Source organism: Hydra vulgaris, chromosome 12 (genome assembly GCF_038396675.1).
Source record: "Hydra vulgaris chromosome 12, alternate assembly HydraT2T_AEP".
NCBI classification, from domain to species: Eukaryota; Metazoa; Cnidaria; class Hydrozoa; order Anthoathecata; family Hydridae; genus Hydra; species Hydra vulgaris.
In genome coordinates this window covers 1,017,501-1,037,015 of record NC_088931.1, presented here as the reverse complement: position 1 = coordinate 1,037,015, position 19,515 = coordinate 1,017,501, and the positions used below count along the sequence as shown (strand labels likewise).

The 19,515-nt window shown below is 27.8% G+C and overlaps 1 protein-coding gene across 1 annotated transcript in view; it reads right to left on the bottom strand.

Annotated features, from left to right (window-relative positions):
* The window catches only part of LOC101240917 (probable phosphorylase b kinase regulatory subunit alpha), a 110,866-nt gene that overhangs the window by 62,527 nt on the left and 28,824 nt on the right, over positions 1-19,515 (bottom strand). The window contains exons 6-12 of the mRNA XM_065811172.1: positions 5,080-5,162; positions 4,736-4,816; positions 4,556-4,654; positions 3,218-3,259; positions 2,930-3,034; positions 2,722-2,775; positions 2,515-2,637 (exon numbers count right to left, since the gene is read on the bottom strand). Of these exons, the coding sequence (XP_065667244.1) occupies positions 2,515-2,637; positions 2,722-2,775; positions 2,930-3,034; positions 3,218-3,259; positions 4,556-4,654; positions 4,736-4,816; positions 5,080-5,162 (587 nt within the window). The remainder of the gene's footprint in view (positions 1-2,514; positions 2,638-2,721; positions 2,776-2,929; positions 3,035-3,217; positions 3,260-4,555; positions 4,655-4,735; positions 4,817-5,079; positions 5,163-19,515) is intronic.

Genomic DNA, 19,515 nt, shown 5'->3' with positions numbered 1-19,515 from the left:
GTGACAAAGTCTGAACCATATATACATACATATATATATATATATATATATATATATATATATATATATCATATATATATATATATATATATATATATATATATATATATATATATATATATATATATATATATATATATATATATATGTATTTGATGATATATAATAATCTCTATGCATTTGATGCTTATGATAAAAATAACTTTTTTAAGTATCATATGTTGTAATCTTTATAATGAGAGAAATAACAGATCAGTTTAATATTCCATCAATAAATATAAAATATCAGAGTATTAACAGAGCTATCTAGTGCTTGAACAGTGTTATTGTTAACATTTTTGGTGTGATTTTTACACATATAAAACATTTATGACTTTGCTATTAAAAATGAGACAATTGCAAATATCACAAAAGAACCAACCCAAATATGATAACAGTATTCCATACAGGAACAAATAAGAGATATATAGAAGTAAAAAATAGAATCAAGAGTAAGGAAATGACATGCACTAAAAAGTCAGGTTTTTTCAACTTTAGCAGATGTCAGTAGTGAATGATAGTCCAAGAAGATGTAGCAAGTATAAAGTAGAGGAATTATTCTAAGTGTTGTCATTCATAAGTGTTGTCATTCATCAGTATAAGAATATCAACAATTTTGTAATAATTGTTTGCAGTAAACAAAAAGTTTTGTTTGGGTTTAAATTCAGAAGCAACAACAAACCCCAAGCTATCAAAGAAGAGAGATCAGATTCAAGATGGCTGCCTGTCCTAAGCTGTTCTAATCTAAAAGTGATGAGTTTTTTTCAAGACTGGAGTTTAAAGGTCATTAGCAAATACCACTTTAGATGGAAGATTGTTATAAAGATCATTAATTTTGATGAGAAATAATGAATTAAAACCTTGTGGTACCTCAGAAGTTACAAGAAATAAAAAAGAGTGTTGCCCTTTAAGGAATACTTTAATACTGTGGTTAGAGACTAACAATAGTTTTAAAAACGCTTCTAGATATACCATATGATCATACGTTATATGCTAGATATATCATATGTTGCTTCATTTGTAAAAACCAATTATCAAACAAACTAATAATTTGTAAACTCTTTCCAGCTATATTCTTCCTAATAAAATTTAATTTCATGAAATCTATTATTATCTTAAACCTTTATGAAAAATGAAATCCATTATTATCTAAAACCTTTATTAAACATGAATAATATTTTAATATCTAACAACTAAATGCACAATTGAACTTTTTACTATTTTCGGCTGTATATTACAACATCTCTCTATAAACCTTGATAAACTTATATTTAAAATTTAAATCTTCTTAAAAAGCCAAGTATTAATAACATAGATCTATTGTATAATAGACAATCACAAGTTGTTTCCAACAACTTCAAATTCCAAACCCTTATGTTCTCATTATTTGTTTCCTAACATTATATTTCTAACATGGAACTGCAAAAAACATTCTTTAATACTCTTTAAACTATTTATAAAGTCCTGAACTGAAACTTTTTTTCTTGCCTAATAGAAAATGGCATCTGCTGTTTCTATATTTAAAAACTCTGAAGACCTGAATTTTTTCACTGTTATTAATATGGTCAGAATCTTTAATTAACTTCTAACATCTCAACTTGATTTGAACAATTTACTTTCTGACAATCAATAGAGATTTCATAAATCTTACTCTTTTGTTATTTTGTTAATTGTAATAAAAAATTATATTGTACATTAGATGAAAGTGGTGGTGCAAGGGCTATTGCTCTTAACCTGTCAAAGACTTTTGATAAAGTCTGGCATGCTAGTCTTGTATATAATCTCCTTCATGTGATGAATTCTGGAAACCTTATCTTACTAATCTTACCTCAAAATATTCTGGTGAAATATGTCCTAATAAAAACCATTCTTTCATAGAAGTCATATATCCAACCTATTGCAAAGTTATCATCTTTGAAGGATTATTCTCTAAAAATGATTGATATTTTCTCACTCCTGATTTCATTGACTAAATCTTTTATCTATTCTGTCCTTTATTTTTTAGACAAATTCCAAAAACACATTGTAAATGTAGTTTAATTTGCTCTAGCTGCCAAACACGAGTCACTATTTAACTGCTATGAGTTTTCATAAGAAAATAATATGAATGTTTCAATCTATAGCACATCAGCTCCATAATTCCTGGCTTAAAACAAGCACTTTTGTTTAGAAAACTGTAAATAATTCAGTAAATAAGAAAATATTAAATAAATCTTAAACTTGAAAAACAGAATAAAAACTAGAGGAAAGTTAAAAATAGAAAAAAAAAAAGTCAAATACTTAAAAAATAAATTGATTATGAATAATGCAATGGATTCTCACTGTAATAAAAAGTGAGTTTCTATGTAAAAAGGAATATATGCCCATTTAAATTGGAATTTTTGTCATTTTGCAAAGAAAGATTAGGGGATTTTACGAGGAAAAAATTTTAAAAAGTCTTAAAAAGTCTTAAAAAGTCTTTAAAACAAAACAAACCTGATTTATATTGCTATTGTAGACACCATCAAGAACAAGAAAACAGAAGAAGAGAGGCCATTCACATTCAATGTGTTCAAATTTACTTAACTCGTGAAGTTCATAATGTAACCGAAATCGATCCTGTACATAAAAATATCTTAAAAATAAATTTTGGAAAATTGAAGTATAAAAAATATATTTTTAAAAATATATTTATTTACATACTTCATTTTCACAATGGTAGCCATCTCTAAGAAACCTTTTGCATCCATAGAAACCCTATAAAAGATCAACAGTAATATATGTATATATATATATACATATACTACATATATCTATATATATATTTATCTATCTATATATATATATATATATATATATATACAAGATAAATTTATTTGTTTTTAAAAATAATTTAAAAAATTATTGATACTTGGAGCATAGTAATGATTTCGGATTTTGTTGTGTTGATTAAGTTTATATCTTCTACAGCAAATGCAGGAAAACTAATAATACTGAGTAGCGAAGCCCCACATTCCTTATAATGTAAACAAACTTAAAGTTCAAAGTTAAACTATAACTAAAATTAAAATTAACTAAACTTATATTTAGTTAAATTTAAATTAAAGTAAACTTAAACCATAAACATAATTTAAAATCTTAAACTTATATATAATTATTATTAAAGATATACTAAATTATAACTTTCTTGTAATTTTACCTTTGATAAAGATTCTCTGGGCAACATGGATTGCAATACAGCCTGCAATGTAAAATCAAAATATATACAGTAAATCATTAAATTATCCTTTTCTCTGAAATTAGTCTTCATTAATTTAATAAGCAATAAAAAGTTATTTTAATTTCTTTATATATTATTTATATTTTAGCATTTTTAAATAGATAAAAATAAACTATATAATCATATTTAAATGGTAAATTAAATAGTTACATTCTTTAGTTACATTCTTAGTTATATTCTTAATTTCCACATTAGTTATCCGTACTGACCTTAAATAAATAAATTTTTATGTAATTTTAAAATTGTCTTTGAAAATGTAATTATAAAGTGTCTCTTTTTACTAACTTAATTAATTTAATTACAGTATGACCTTTTATAATATACAATAATGTGGCAACTAAAACATGTAACTAATGATGTAACTAAGAATGTAACTAAGGATTTAATATGCAAAAATTACCATATAAATAATATATTTATATAAACTTCTTTTTTTAACTTGGCTTTCAAAAAAAAGCTTAACAATTACCACAGCTTTTTTTAATGTTCTTTTACTAAAAAATTGTAAAAAAGGTTGTTGTTTTTTTATGTTAATTCACCTCCTCCAGGCCAAGAAGGTCACTACAGACAAGACAGACTCTATAACTTCAAAACAGGAACCTTGACAAACAAGGCCACTGCACGGAGAAACAAATTGATTGTTTCTTATTAAATTAATTAAAAAACAAAGATTTATGCAAAAAAATTTATTATTTACACCTTACTTCAATAACATCTAAATCACACATTATATAAGAAATGGCTGTATGTAAGATACAGCCATTTCTTATATAATCATTATACTTAATAATCACACCCAACACACATTAATTACTATTCATTAATCTTTGGTATAAAATTAAACTTGTATTGATAAAATTACTCTTAAAACACAAAACAACTCAACCACATCTCATAAACCTTAATCACACTTTTTAAATGAGTATACTATTGTATATAAAATTGTGGTAGTGGTGTAGAACCCTCACATAATCAAGAAGTGTCAAGCTTAATCCCCATCACGTCTCTCTACATATCACAATCAATATGTTTCTTTGTCCCTTGTCTCTCAAGGTTTTCATGTTTTTCATATTTTGGAGCTACATGATTGAGAGCAGGTTTTTAAAAAAAAATTAATTTTTTTTTTTTTAATGATTCTGTAAAACCTGTAGTGAACCTTTGGCTTTGGGAGAGGGAAATACAGTTACAGAATACTTTAAAAAAATTACTTTAAACATCAATCGCAACTAAAATTATAAAAATTTTAAAGCACCAAACCTTACACCCTTGAATTTGATCAGCTAAAACATGAATAACTGATTCAGGGCTACCACGTGATCCAAAAACATCTAACTCATCCATTGCTTCAAGAGCGGCCTTTAAAAATAAAATCTTCAAACTCATTTTATGTCAAATAATAGAGAAAACAATAAACAGTTTCTATTGGCAAAAAATTACCTTGGCCATTCCAACGGAACTAGCATTAAGTTCTGTAACACCTCTGTTGGTTTTATCACCACGTTCCCAAATACCAAAATCCTAAAAATACAAAATAAGGAAGAAACAAAATAAATTACTGAAAAACACAAAAATAAATAAGAATGTATTTTACAGTGCTAACCTACAGTACAGGTTAGCTTTTTAAAATACAGAATCACTAAAATCACAAGTAAAACCACAGAATCATTATTAATTCCAGAACCACTAATAAATAGAGATCTACTAAAAAAAGAATCACTAATAAATGCAGAAATCACAGAAAAATCAAAACAATAAAAAAAAAACTTGATCTATTTTTTTACTGGAATTAAGTAAGCTGTTTCAATGTAAAACACAAGATTTTGAACAAAATCTACTTCATCCTTTGTATAAACAATCTGAAGACCTGGAACAAAGTGGATAAATAATTTAAATCAAAATTGATAAACTGATATATCAAAAAAATATAGTAAAATAAATAAATATATATTAAGTAAAAGTTTATAAAGTATAGAACTATAATTAAGTTTTTTATTTCCAATTTATGTTTTCCAATGTATGTTTTATTAAATGTTTTCCAATGTATGTTTTATTAAATGTTTTCCAATGTATGTTTTAATAAATGTTTTAAATATAGAATAAAATACTATGTAAAATAATAAAAAATAAATACTAGTAAAAAATAGAGTTTAAAATAATAATAGTTTAACTGGTTAAATTGTTAAACTAATGTTAACATTATAAACTATTGTTAACTATTATTAACAGTTTACAATTAAAATAATAATTTACTAATTTAATTTTTTTTACTTTTAAATAATTTTACAAATTAGTTTAAATTTATATTTTTTAATAAAACTTACTAATTATTATAATTAATTACTATTAAGTTAAAATATGTTAAATGTAAATGATTAATACTATGTAACAATATTATTAGATGTTTAAAATCTAACTTCAGATCATATATGGTACAAAGTTTTAAACTTCATCTCTTTTTCAAATGGTATATAGTGCTTATTTTAGAATATAGAACTGAAACTCTATGACCATCTAGGCTTAAATAAACTAAAATATGAGCATTTAATTTACTTTACTGTCAAAATCACAACTAAAGCAGTTATCACACCCAGGTATCACAATAAAAGCAGGTTAGATATAAATAATTCTTATTTTAATAAATGTATTTATTTTCCTAATTGCCCCTACCCTTAGCAAACAACCTCTCCATCTTGGTTACAAATAAAATATATAATAATTTTAAACTAGAATAAAGTTCATTGGTATATATTAAACAAAATGAAAAATTAAATTATAGTCATCTAAAATTTAATTATATCTTTTTTAACCCTAAAGAAATTCTTTCAATAAACTTTAAATCGGAAAGCTATTTAAATGAAACTTATCATTTATATATTACACTAGTTATTTTGCAATGGCTTTATATGCTAATTGTTAATGTTCCTTAGTTTTTGTGTTACTTGTAGGAGTATTAGCAAATTTTAATTCAACCTTGGATTAAAATTTGCTAATACTCCTACAAGTACTGAACCTAATACTCCTGTATTAGCAAGTTTTTGACCAAGATGTTTTAGAAATGTCCTTAAACACTCCCTTAAACTGGTCAACATACTCCCAAAGTGGTGCCGGACTTTTTAACTAAAGTTTATCATTAATCCACCATACTTTGCATCAAACTTTTTAGATAAATTTTTATTAAACTGCTGCTAACATAATCAGTAGCAAAGTTCAACATGTTTATCTCTAAACTACATATGTTTATCTCTAAACTACATATGTTTATCTCTAACCTACATATGTTAATCTCTAAACTACATATGTTTATCAATAAACTACATATGTTTATCTTTAAACTACATGTTTATCTTAAAAATTTCATATGTTAACCTGTGACTGTGCATATGCTTATCTCCAAAATTGCTGTGTAAACTTTAAAATTGTAAACGCATCGACACTTGATATCAATAATTTTATTTAACAACTACATATCCATTTAGAATCTTTAAACATTTAGAAATAATTTATAGAAACAACTATTTATAGGATATTGACCATTCAAAGTAAAAGGTCCAACCATAAAAAACCAAGGTCCCAATCATAAAATAAAGTATTTACAATTTTTATAGTAAAAATAAAAAAATGAGAAAAACAAAATTAAAATTTACAACTTATTTTATTAAGTTTTAAATTCTCGAAACTTCAAAAAAAAACTCGAAGGGAGTGCTCTACCACTACCGCATTTTGATAAACCATGTAAATATATTACATTTGTCATGTTAATGTTATGTTAAATGTGTTGATAAACTTTTTTATCAGAATTAATAATGAACACATTTTAATAATGAAAAAGTTTTTTAGTTTAATTTTTGGTAATGCTTAACAAACGTTTAACACATCATCTCTGTTTTGACTATTATCATCTCTGTTTATGTGTTTATGTTTATCATGTTGAAGTTTTACTCTCTATTTATAAGTTTATGGAATATTGTTACCTATGAAAAGGTAAGTGGAAAAATTTTGCAAAAAACTTCAATAGCTAATACATTCCAATCACTCCAGCTTCACTTTCGCTTTTTGTTTCATAGCTTCACTTCTCACAAACAACAGTTAAAGTCTTGCAAAAATATTGTTTTTTTAAACATCTTTGCTTTCAACAAGGCTGCAAGCAACCACTAATTAAAGTTGGAAGTTACTGGAAGAGAAAAGATGAAGATTGTAGAGCAAGTTAACGATTGACAGACAACTTAAAGGATTGAAAATTATATCCATCAGGAAAGTAACATAAAGGAAGCGAATTCCAAAGAACTGATATTCGAGAAAAAAAACTAGACGAATAAGAGTTTTTGGAGCACTTAGGAACAATCACAGAAAAAGGATGAGACTTAATTGAATGACGAGTAACACAGTATAAATTTTAGTAGATGGCACAAGAGATGCAAGCTCTTTTGAGCAGTGCCCATTACAGTATTTGTAGAAAAGAGAAAGAGAAGCAACATTACGACGATGTGATAATGGTTGGAGGTTGGATGCAAGAGCAGCTCCAACTATGTTTACAATGCGTTTTTGCACCTTGTCTAAAAGAGGAAGGGCATCATTAAAAGATCCGCCCCAGATATGGCAACAGAATTCCATACAAGGCTGGATTTGAGATTTATAGAGATAGAGAATAGAATCCAAAGTAAGAAAGTGTCAAGCTCGATAAAGAGATGCAACCTTAGCAGAAGCTAATTTTGCAACAGATTTGATTTATGGTTTTCAAGAAAGATCGGAAGTAAGAGTTAATCCTAGAAGTTAAAGAGTGGATGACTCATCAAGTACATCATCGTTCATAAATATAGGAAGATCTAAATTATTGCGATAACGATTGGCTGAAAAAATATTTTGAAAATAGGGATAACAGATGCGGCTTTCCAGCAGGCTGGAAAACAGACTATGATAAGCACTTGTTGAATAGTTTTGAGAGTATAGACAATAGCTCCGGAGAACACTTTTGCAAGACAATAACAGGTATGTTGTCCGGGCCACAAGCTGTAGAAGAGTCTAAGCAGGAAATCACTTTAGATACAGAAGCTGGAGTGATGCGAATGTCAAGCAATGGATCAACCTGTTTGTTGGCAATATCAGGTAGAACTAACCATGAGCGAGACTAGGTTTTTTCAAACCGAGACGAGAAGTTTTCACCTCCTCAAGGCCGATAAAGCCACTACAGATGAGGAGGCTACTTAATAGTGGTTATAACCCTCTCTCAACTCTATAACTCCAAAACACGAACCTTGACAAACAAGGCCGCTGCGCGGAGAAACAAGTTGAGCGCGGTACTACCAGGGAAGTGGTGGGGATCGAACTCGGAACCTCTCACTTATGAAGCGAGCGCTTTACCACTACACCACTACCGCGTAAGTTAGTACTTCTCATGAGACCGAGAACGAGACAAGAAATTTAACAATTTTTGAAAACAAATTTATTAAAATCCAAGTAAAAAAAAAAAAATGTTAACATGGTTTTGACAAATGGACACAAATGACACTTGTCAAATGTAAACAGATTGACAGAGTCAAACTGTTTTTGAATGGAATTGTCTTTGTCATATTTGGTTACTTTGTTTCAAGCATTTCGACCATGGTTCGTTGTTTCTTCTTAGGAGGAGGAAGAAGAGAGTCGTCAGTTTTTTCAGAATACTCAACGTAATCTTGACACTTGTTTTTTGAAAATATTTCCAGATTTTGATTTTTCTTGGTGACATTTTTGATCGTTGAAATGAGGCAAGAATATTTCTTTTCAATATGAACAATATGTGTCAAGTTGAATTCCACTGGTAAACTAATGAAATTAAGTCAAAAGTGCACCATTTTATACAAAAAGTTTTTGTATTTAAAATCTAATTAAAAATATTTAAAATCTAATTAAAATTTTTTAATTAGATTTAAAAAAAAAAATCTAATTAAAAAATCTAATTAAAAATCTAATTAAAAATTTAATTTGTTTTTGTTATTCAGCTTTGTCTTTAGGTGAGGTGACAAAGTCTAAAGCAAACAAGAGAGGTGGAATTAAAGATTTGCCCTTATTATTGATACTAATAAAGATACTCCAGAAGTCGCGAGAGCCTAATTTTTGAGATGAGATACGAGATTTCATGACCTAAGAATAGCGGGCTTTGGCGATAGTCAAAACCTTTTTACAATGGTTTCTAGCAGTAATAAACAGATGTCTGTTTTCTGTAGAATTGTTTTGCTGATAAATATGGAAGTAACAGTTTTGATTGGCAATCGCAGCAGCACAGTGTGAGGAAAACCATGGAGGAGAGTGAGGCTTGACCTGGAATCATCAAGAGGGAGCAAAAGATTCCATGCCAGCCTGAATCCACGAAGTTATATAAGAAGCACATTTGTCTACAGGAAGATGAAAGATTTCTACCCAAGAGCCATCACGAAGAAAATCACGGAAAGAATCCCAGTTAGCTTTACTGTAGTTGTAAGAGGTTCGATAATAAAGGGGATTCAGGTGATGAAGAAGAATGAGATATTAGTTTTAGTGAGATCAAACTGTGATCAGAGGAACCTAAGGGTGAATGTGGAGAAACTGAGCACTTACTAGGATCAGAAAGAAGACATAAGTCGAGTAGAGAAAAATGATTCGGATTGTCTGGAAAGCGAGTTGGAAAGTTGACTACTTGAGTTAGGGATTGAGAAAGGCAAAAGTTGTGGGCTTTAATGCCTGCAGAATCACTGACACTAGAGCCAAGCCATTCAGAGTGGTAAGCATTGAAGTCACCAACAACAATTATATTAGCTGATGGATAAAGAGAGAGGGCTTGGTCAATATGATCAGAAAAAACATCGAAAAGAGTGCAGTCTTGAGAGGAAGGAGAGCGATATAGAACAAAGAGAAAGACGACAGAGTGAAGTGGTGCTAAACGAAAGCACATGAAAGAATAGCCTGTGGATTAAAACCTAGTTTCACGACAAATGGGTGAATTCATACGAATGTAAATGCCCAGGTCAAGCATGTGACTATTGGAGTCTTTACTAATTAAAGGAAGATAACCATCAACACTAAGCTTACAAGATGAGACAGTTGAACCCAAATTAGTCTCACAAAGAGCAAGTAGGTCTGGTGAACTTTGCAAGAGATAAGACTTAACAGAAGAAAAGTTACTTCGAAGACCACGAATATTCGTGAATGATAGGTTTAGAGAACTTGGTGATGATGATGGTTTTTTGTGTTTTATAGTTTTTGGTACTTTAATCATTTTTAAATTTGTTGAAGAACCTGACTCAAAGCACAGATAGTACTCAGAACACTGTTTAATAGCCTAAGCAATTGCCACATTACTATTAATAAATTCTAAGTTGTAACAAAGGGCTCCAAATGTGGCCTTGGCAATGCATACCAAAAGTACAAACAGTTTTAGAGCTGTAGCCGCATTAGGAGATAATAGAATGAGTTGCCTAGTCATAAAAACAGAGACACAAGCAAAACCCATGCATTGAGTGAAGAAGATCCAGCATTCAACATCCTAAACTGAAAACAATGTATTAAAAATACATTTGCGCCAGCCTAATAAATGAAGAAACAGTGCAAAGCTGGTCAACAGATAGAATCTGTTTACCCCTTAAGTCTTTGCCTAGGAGGCCTTCTACAAGACAGTAGCCGGATGCATTTAACATCTGCCCAAGATGAGTGTTTTTATCAAGACACCATCTCTAGCCTTTACTCAACCAAGAGCCCCAAGACAGAGGGGTGTTTTAAGTTGGAGTTGGCATCTCCTAGCCTTTGCCTAAAAAGGGGTATCCTACAAGGCAGCAGGACATGATATTTTTAGCATATAATACACTACAAACTATTTAATAAATGAATTTCATTTTCCTCCAAGTTAGAAAATGGATCTTTGGTTTCTATTCTTAAAAACTGATGATGAACTACATTTCAATTAACCTTTATTAATAAGATCTTAAAATCTCTCAAATCTCATATTAAGTCCTAAACTCCAATAGCAAATATAGATTTCAATCTTCTTGCTCTATATCTGGTTTGCTAATCAACAGAAAATTTCTATTATGTGTTAGATAGAATCAATGACATACCAAAGACATAGAAATAGAAACATTGACCTAGACCAGCAAAATATATAAAGCAAGGTTAACATCTACCCAAGCCAAAGAAAGAAGATAAGGTTGGCTGGAAGAAATGTTCTGCTAACCACTAATTCCTTTGCCTAAAAGGTTGACTGTACATTATATCTGTACAAGATGTCTGTTTTTATTCAGGCATCATCTTTAGTACTCAAACAAAAGCTTTAAGGTAGAAAGTGTTTTAAATCAGAGTTAACTTCTTCTTTTCTTTGTTTTAATAATCGTTAAAAATGTAATAAAAAACTTTTTAGTGTGCTTTATAAGAAAAAAGTTAATTATAAATTGAAACATTATACTGTTAAATTCTTTTTTTATATAAGATTATAAATTTTTATTTGATATTATATATAGATAAATATCCTTTGCACAATTTAAGGAGCCAAAGATACTCATTATAAAATTGCTTTTTTTTACTATTAAATAAGTATTAGAGCTTCTTTGTAAATCAATACTTTTAGACTATTGATTATTGATTTGTGATTATTGATTTGTGATTATTGATTGGTGATTATTGATTGGTTAAACAATTAGCTTGCAAATATTTGTTTTATCCATATATTAAGTCACATGATTTGTTTTATCCATATATCAAGTCACATGATTTGTTTTATCCATATATTAAGTCACATGATTTATTTTATCCATATATTAAGTCACATGATTTGTTTTATCCATATATTAAGTCACATGATTTATTTTATCCATATATTAAGTCACATGATTTATTTTATCCATATATTAAGTCACATGATTTGTTTGTAACATTTTTTAACATTTCTAATTGAAACTTTTTTAAATTGTGAATTTATATTAAACACTTAAAAGATTTTTTATATAAACATTGAAAAGATTTTTTGGAGCATGCAAGACTTAATGTATACTATTTACATTATTTTTATTTATGTTCTTAGAAAATAATACAACAGATTCATACTAAACGAAAACTTTTGTTTGGCTGAAAAAGATAAAAGTTTTAGGAAGCAAATTAAACCATATATTAATTGTGGTTAATAGCTCAAACATTTTTTTCTCAGATAAAAAAAAATTTTCTTTACAACTATCACAATTATTGTCATTGTTTTTTAAAACTTTGAAAAATTATTTCAAACCTAATTTTGAAATAATTATTTAGCTTTTAAATCTATTTTTATAACAATTTCAATCCAGTTATTTAATTGATGATGGAAATTAAATTAAGTAAGATACATGACAGCAATTAAATTAAGTAAGATATATGACATTTATTTTTGCACTTTTTTGCTTTTAATTACAAAAAATATTTATTTTTCAATAAATTAGTAATTTAATTTACTAATTTAACCAAAGTAGTTTGATGCAAATGAGTTGCCCTTTGAGCAACTCAACTGCATCAAATCAATATATATATATATATATATATATATATATATATATATATATATATATATATATATATATATTTATATATATATATATTTATATATATATATATATATATATATATTTATATATATATATATATATATATATATATATATTATATATATATATATATATATATATATATATATATATATATATATATATATATATATATATATCTATATATCTATATATGTATATATGTATATATGTATATATGTATATATATATATATATATATATATATATATATATATATATATATATATCTATATATCTATATATGTATATATGTATATATGTATATATGTATATATGTATATATATATATATATATATATATATATATATATATATATATATATACAGGGCTGTCCCGAAGGGGGGGTGTAGGGGTGTCACACCCCCCCCCCCCCCCCCAAAGCTGTTATTTGTGCATGTCAGTTGGCATATTTGTACATTTAGTATTTGAGTTGGCATTGATGCCAACTTGTGCACTTAGTGTTTGAGTTTTGTTAAATATTTTTTTAAATAAAAAATGTAAATTTCATATTAATATATTATATACTTTTTGATATTTACGACTTTCGGGAATGAAATAGGGTACCATTTTGGTGACGTTAAAAAAATTACTTTTTAGACATATCAATCCCATAAGGAACCGCCGTCTTTAAAAGCACAACGAATTGCACTTGATGTTTTGTTTTCTTACATTTTAAAATATTTAAATTTCTGTTACACGATTTCTTGAATGAGTAATATAGGGGCAAAACGTAAAAGATTTAAAGTTGAATGTCTAAAATGTGGCAGTATATTTAATAACGATTTTAAAAAAAAACACCAAGAAAAAGTACATAATGGGATATATGTAAATATAAAACACGTTTACAAATATATAACTCCCGAAAATCCTTTTCAAAGTGCAGTTAAAACTTCTAAAGTCCAAGGGAAACGAGAATCGCTATGTACCTGGTTTAATGTAATATTAAGTTCAACGATAATTATGCTAATAAATTTGTAGAATAATTTAAAACAACTGAGTTTTAATTTAAATTTTAACGTAACATTTAAGAAATCAATCAATCGATTATGTATTTTTTAACAAATCAATTAATCTTTATGCATTTTTTAACAAATCAATTAATCCTTTATGCATTTTTTAACAAATCAATCGATCCATTATGCATTTTTTAAGTAATCAACCTATTATGTATTTTTAAACAAATCCCTTATGTATTCTGAATAAAGATCACTTATTCAAGGATAAAAATAGTAAAATCGTTTTTAAAAAAGTAAAAGCATTTATTTTATAACTTCTTTTGGATTAATTTAATTGAACTTATTAAGCTTTTTTAATTAAAGTTATTTCCTTATAACTTGCCATTTATAATTTTTTTAGTTAAAGATATAAGTTACTTGTTGATTTAGAATTGAAATATTTGGTATATTTATATGATATAAAGTATAATATAATTTAATATAATTTAATATAATTTAGAACCATGAAACATGTCATTCTCAAATGTTAGAGGAGGATTTATTTCAAGAGAATTCAATTCAAATGTCTCCAATAGATGAACCTAAAATACAAAGTGATGAAGTCAATTGGTTATCGTGTGCTGGTCAGTTAGAAAATATTGTCACAGACTTAAGCGAGTGTGGTACCATTTTGTCTAAATTAAAATCTGAGACATTTCCAAATCCTGTGATATTCTTATTGGAAAGCATTCAGGTCATTAGTAGAATAAAATCAAGTTCTTAAGAATTCTTAAAAAATGCAAATATTTTATCGGAACAAATCTCTAAATCACCTGAAAGTTCCAAACCAATTAACAATATTATTGATAACATAATTAATCATGATCCAGGCAGTCGTGATTCGGTTGCTTCAGCATCTCAGCGTCAATACCTTATTGCCTTAGGGCCACATCAGCCAAAATTAACTAAATATTAAACAGCATAGTTTTAATCCTAAATGGTACAATGAATATCCATTATTAGAATATAGTATTGTGACAGATTCTGCATACTGTTTTGTATGTACTTTATTTTCAAATGCTCCAGGAAGATCTTATCAAGATTCAGCATGGGTAAAACCTGGTATTCGTCAATGGCATAAAATGAAAAGCTGTGGAGTTAAAAATTTTTTCTTGTTTTTCTCATAAAGCAGCGTTACATGATTATTATCAATTTATGACAACTGAAAATCATATTGATATAATTTTAAACATATCAAATAGAAAAGAAGCAATTAAGTTAGAACAAGAAAAAGATTTCAATAAACAAATTGTAGTTATATTATTTGATATTGCTAGAACATTATCACGACAAGGATTAGCATTTCGAGGTGATGGTGACGAAAGTGGAGTAAAATTTTATGCAATTTGTTCAATTACTCTCTAGGCATAATCCCTTATTGAAATGCTGGATGGAGGAGTCTTCTTTACGATCACATAAAGTTACTTACTTAGGTCCATCTCAAAATGAATTTATTGAACTATTAGCTAAAGAAACGCGTAACATAATAATAAAAGAGATACATGAAGCAAACATTTATTCAGTATCTGCTGATACTACACCAGATATATCAAATCAGGATCGTTTATCAGTATGTGTCCGATATGTTAATAGTCAAGGCAAATCTGTTGAGCAACTTTTGGGAATTAAAAAAAGAAACGATAAAACTGGTTCGGGTACAGCATCACAAATAGTCAACATTTTAGAAAGTAATTTATTAAATCCGGAGTTAATACCTTTTCAATCTTATGATTTTGCAAGTAATATGTCAGGGAAATTTAATGGAACCCATGTTAAACTTTCTGAACTTGTTAGTCACAAAATTATATTTATACCATGCCAAGCCCATCGGTTGAACACGTTTTTAGAACATAGTTGTGATGCTAGTAGTATAATTGGAAGTACTATTGATATATTAGAAAATCTCTATGTCTTTTTTTCCTCAAGTAATAAAAGATATGGTTTGCTTAATGAAAAAATTTCCAAAATTGAAAATGTTCCAATTAAGAAACTTGTCAAAAACCAGGTGGACAGCTCGTGCTGAAAGTGTTAAAGCTGTATGGAATTCATTAGAAGCTGTTGTTGAAAGCCTTGATGAAATTCTATTATTAAACGAATGTTTTGATAAAGGAACAAGATCAAAAGCGCTTGCTCTTCGAAAACAAATACTTTCTTTTAATTTTATTGTTTCTATATCTTTCATGAAGAACATTATGTACAAACTAAAGTATCTTACTGAAACTCTTGAGGCAAAAAATTTTTCTATAATTAATGCAATAACTTTAATTGACAGCATAATGAAAATTTTAGCATCAATCAACTCTGATGATTATGCAATGAACAATTTCATCAATAGTGCTAAAGAGTTTGCCACCTTACTTGGAATAGACTCTGAAGCAGATTTTTGAAACCATCATTGTAGAAGATTAGCTCCTAAACGATTCGATTGTAATTCTACAACACAAACAGAACTTACAATGAATTTATTTTATAGAAAAGAGTTTAAAATAGTTCTTGATACCATTTTAAAACTAAATAATGAAAATTTAAAAACATGTACTTCTTCTATTGAACCATTATATCTATTGTTTCCTCAACCATTTAATAAACTTAATATTTCATTGGGTAATGTACAAAAATCTATTTCAATATTTCCACCAGCCAGTCAAGGTGCAAATCTTCAAGATTATGACTTAGTTCAAACAGAACTAGAAATATTATTTAATATGTTAAAAGAAGACGAAACATCATTTAATTCTTTAATGGAAAAATCAGAAGAAGTAAAGCATATTTTACCATGTGCTAATCAAATTTGTCGTTTAGCCTTAACTTCTCCGGTTACTGTTGCAACAAATGAAAGAACATTCAGTAAACTAAAATTGGTAAAAACACATCTTAGATCAACAATAGCTGACGAGAGATTGAATTCTTTAGTGTTATTGGGTGTAGAAAAAGATATTGTTGACCAGTTGGATATAAATAAAATAGCACATCAATGGTCGATTTTAAAAAACCGGCATATAAAAATTTAACAAGTTTATAGAAATTATTATAAAATTTTATTGCTAATTTCAAGAAATATTGTTTAGATATTATATAATTTTAATAATCTTCTTTTAATAAATAGTATTACAGTATTAAAACTGTATTTTGATATCGTAATATACGCCCATTTCATATATGATTATTACTCCAATGCTCAGTAGGCCAGAATATTTTTTCCGTGGTCGAAAGTCCCAAAAAAGTGGATTCTTCAAACATTTTCTTTCTTTTATTATTAAAACATAAGTACTTTACTCTACTCAAAAATATTTGGCATTGTATATTTATATTTTTTTGACCTACAAGTTCAGAAAGTTTAACATGGGTTCCATTAAATTTCCCTGAAATTACTTGCAAAATCAAAGCTTGCCTTAGGCAAGCTCGCTATAACCATTCATAATGGTTTTAAAAATGTCAAATTTTTGCTTATTTTATTTTAAAACTTATCCTCAAAATCTACGTAACTGTACAATGCATTGTACAGTTACGTAGATTTCAACAAGTTTTTTTGAAAAAATGAGTGAAAATTTGTCATTTTTAAAACCATTAAGAATAGTTGATGAATAGTTTTCAGTGTTGTGTTAATGTACAGTGAACATTAACACAACACTCAAAACATCGAATCGATGCATGTAATGACGATAACCCAAGCTCTAAACTTTGCGAGTCCGTTGGACGAATCAGAGCTTTATCTAAGTTGTTTAATGATCTAGGAGTACAGAATTTAGAGGGTCAGAGACCCCCAAAACCTAAAAAGTAGGTGTATTTAAAAAAAGGCCAAGTATTTCACTGTTTTCGAGCTTTACAAATTTTTTTTTTTGAGTTGGCATTTACAGGAGTTTCACCCTCCCCCCCTAATAATTTGGTTCGGGACGGCCCTGTATATATATATATATATATATATATATATATATATATATATATATATATATATATATATATATATATATATATATATATATATATATATAAATAAATTAGTAAAAAAACACTTATCTAACTTTTATCTTCGACTTGAAGTTTCACCATTGCTGGATCATCAGGAAGAGTTCTTCCTGATGATCTCTTCCTGATGATCTTCCTGAGAACTCTTCCTGATGATCCAGCAATGGTGAAACTTCAAGTCGAAGATAAAAGTTAGATAAGTGTTTTTTTACTAATTTATTATTGCTCTGTTCTTTAAGAACATTGAGCACTCTATTTGTAAAATACACTAACATAATTTACATATATATATATATATATATATAGGGATTGCGATTTCCCGGACTTTTTCCATTCCCGGGATAGCGGGAATTATTTACATTGTTCCCGGGATCCCGGGAAATTCATGGGAAAATCTTCATCAGAGAAAATATAAATAACTAAATAAACTTTTCTGTAACTGTTTACAACTTTAAAGTGACTTCTGAGAAAAACCAGTGCATCGAGATGAATGTCGATCAATCTAGTTCTATAGTTAGTAAAAAAAAATCCAGTTGAACTAAACACCCTTTCAGCCTCTACACTGGAAAGACGAATAGTTAAAAGCGCATTATAAAGCATATCTAAGTTATGCGATCTTTTATTAGTAGCTTCAAACAGATTGAATTCTTGACGCATAATTGATTTATTGCACTTGACTTCAAAAACATCTTTTTTTTTTACAAATTTTTCTAATCTGGCAGCCATAGATTCAGATAACTGATTTATATCAATAATATTATTGTTAAGTTTTCTATCGCTATCTTTTTCTTTTGCTATATTTTCTATGGGAAAAAGTCGACCAGCCATTTCAATCGCTAAATTTATCATAACTGCTTTAGATGGCATGCTAAATAAGTCATCATCCATATCACTTTTTGAAGATTGTGGATTATCTAAAAATTTTAGTAAACCAACAAGATATTTTTTTCTTCTTTGACATATTCTTTCAATTAAAGTATTTTTAAGATCTTTTGCTAGGTAGCAATCTTGAACATCAAGTTCTTTAACCATAAATTTTAATGTGTCATCAGCTGTTAATAAAGTTGCTTCCCTTCTGCAAATCATTTCAGAACCTAAGACAATAAGTTCCAGACTTTTTGCTAAATTTTCAATTACTGTAAGTTCATCATCAGATAACATTAGGTTTTCTAAACTGAAATCCACGAGAGATTTAAAAACTGCTTTTTTAACTTTAATAAATCTTTGAATCATGGTCAACATTGAATTCCAACGAGTTTTTGAATCCAAAATTAGCACTAGCTCTTGTCCAAATTCATTTTTAGAATAACGCTTTAAAGAATCCATTTTTAAAGGAGATCTTTTAAAAGTTACAACTATTTTTCTAACTTTAACAAGAACTTTATGAAGCTCAGGAACAAGATCAGGAACTTGGTCACTAATTTCATTTTGCTGATCCTCCTCCTCATCATAATCATCGTCATCATCAAAGACATCATCTTCAATATCTTTGTCATTAGTACTTTGATTATTATTTTTACCTTTATTTTTAAATATTACATCAACAACGGCTAAATGTATTGCGTGTGCAAAACAAAGTTGATATTCAGAAGGCGAAGTATATCCTAATTTTTCCATAACAGAAGCACCATCAGTTGTTATGCAAACTACATCATTTGTAAGACTTACATTAAACATGTTTAATTTTTTGATGAGTAGTTC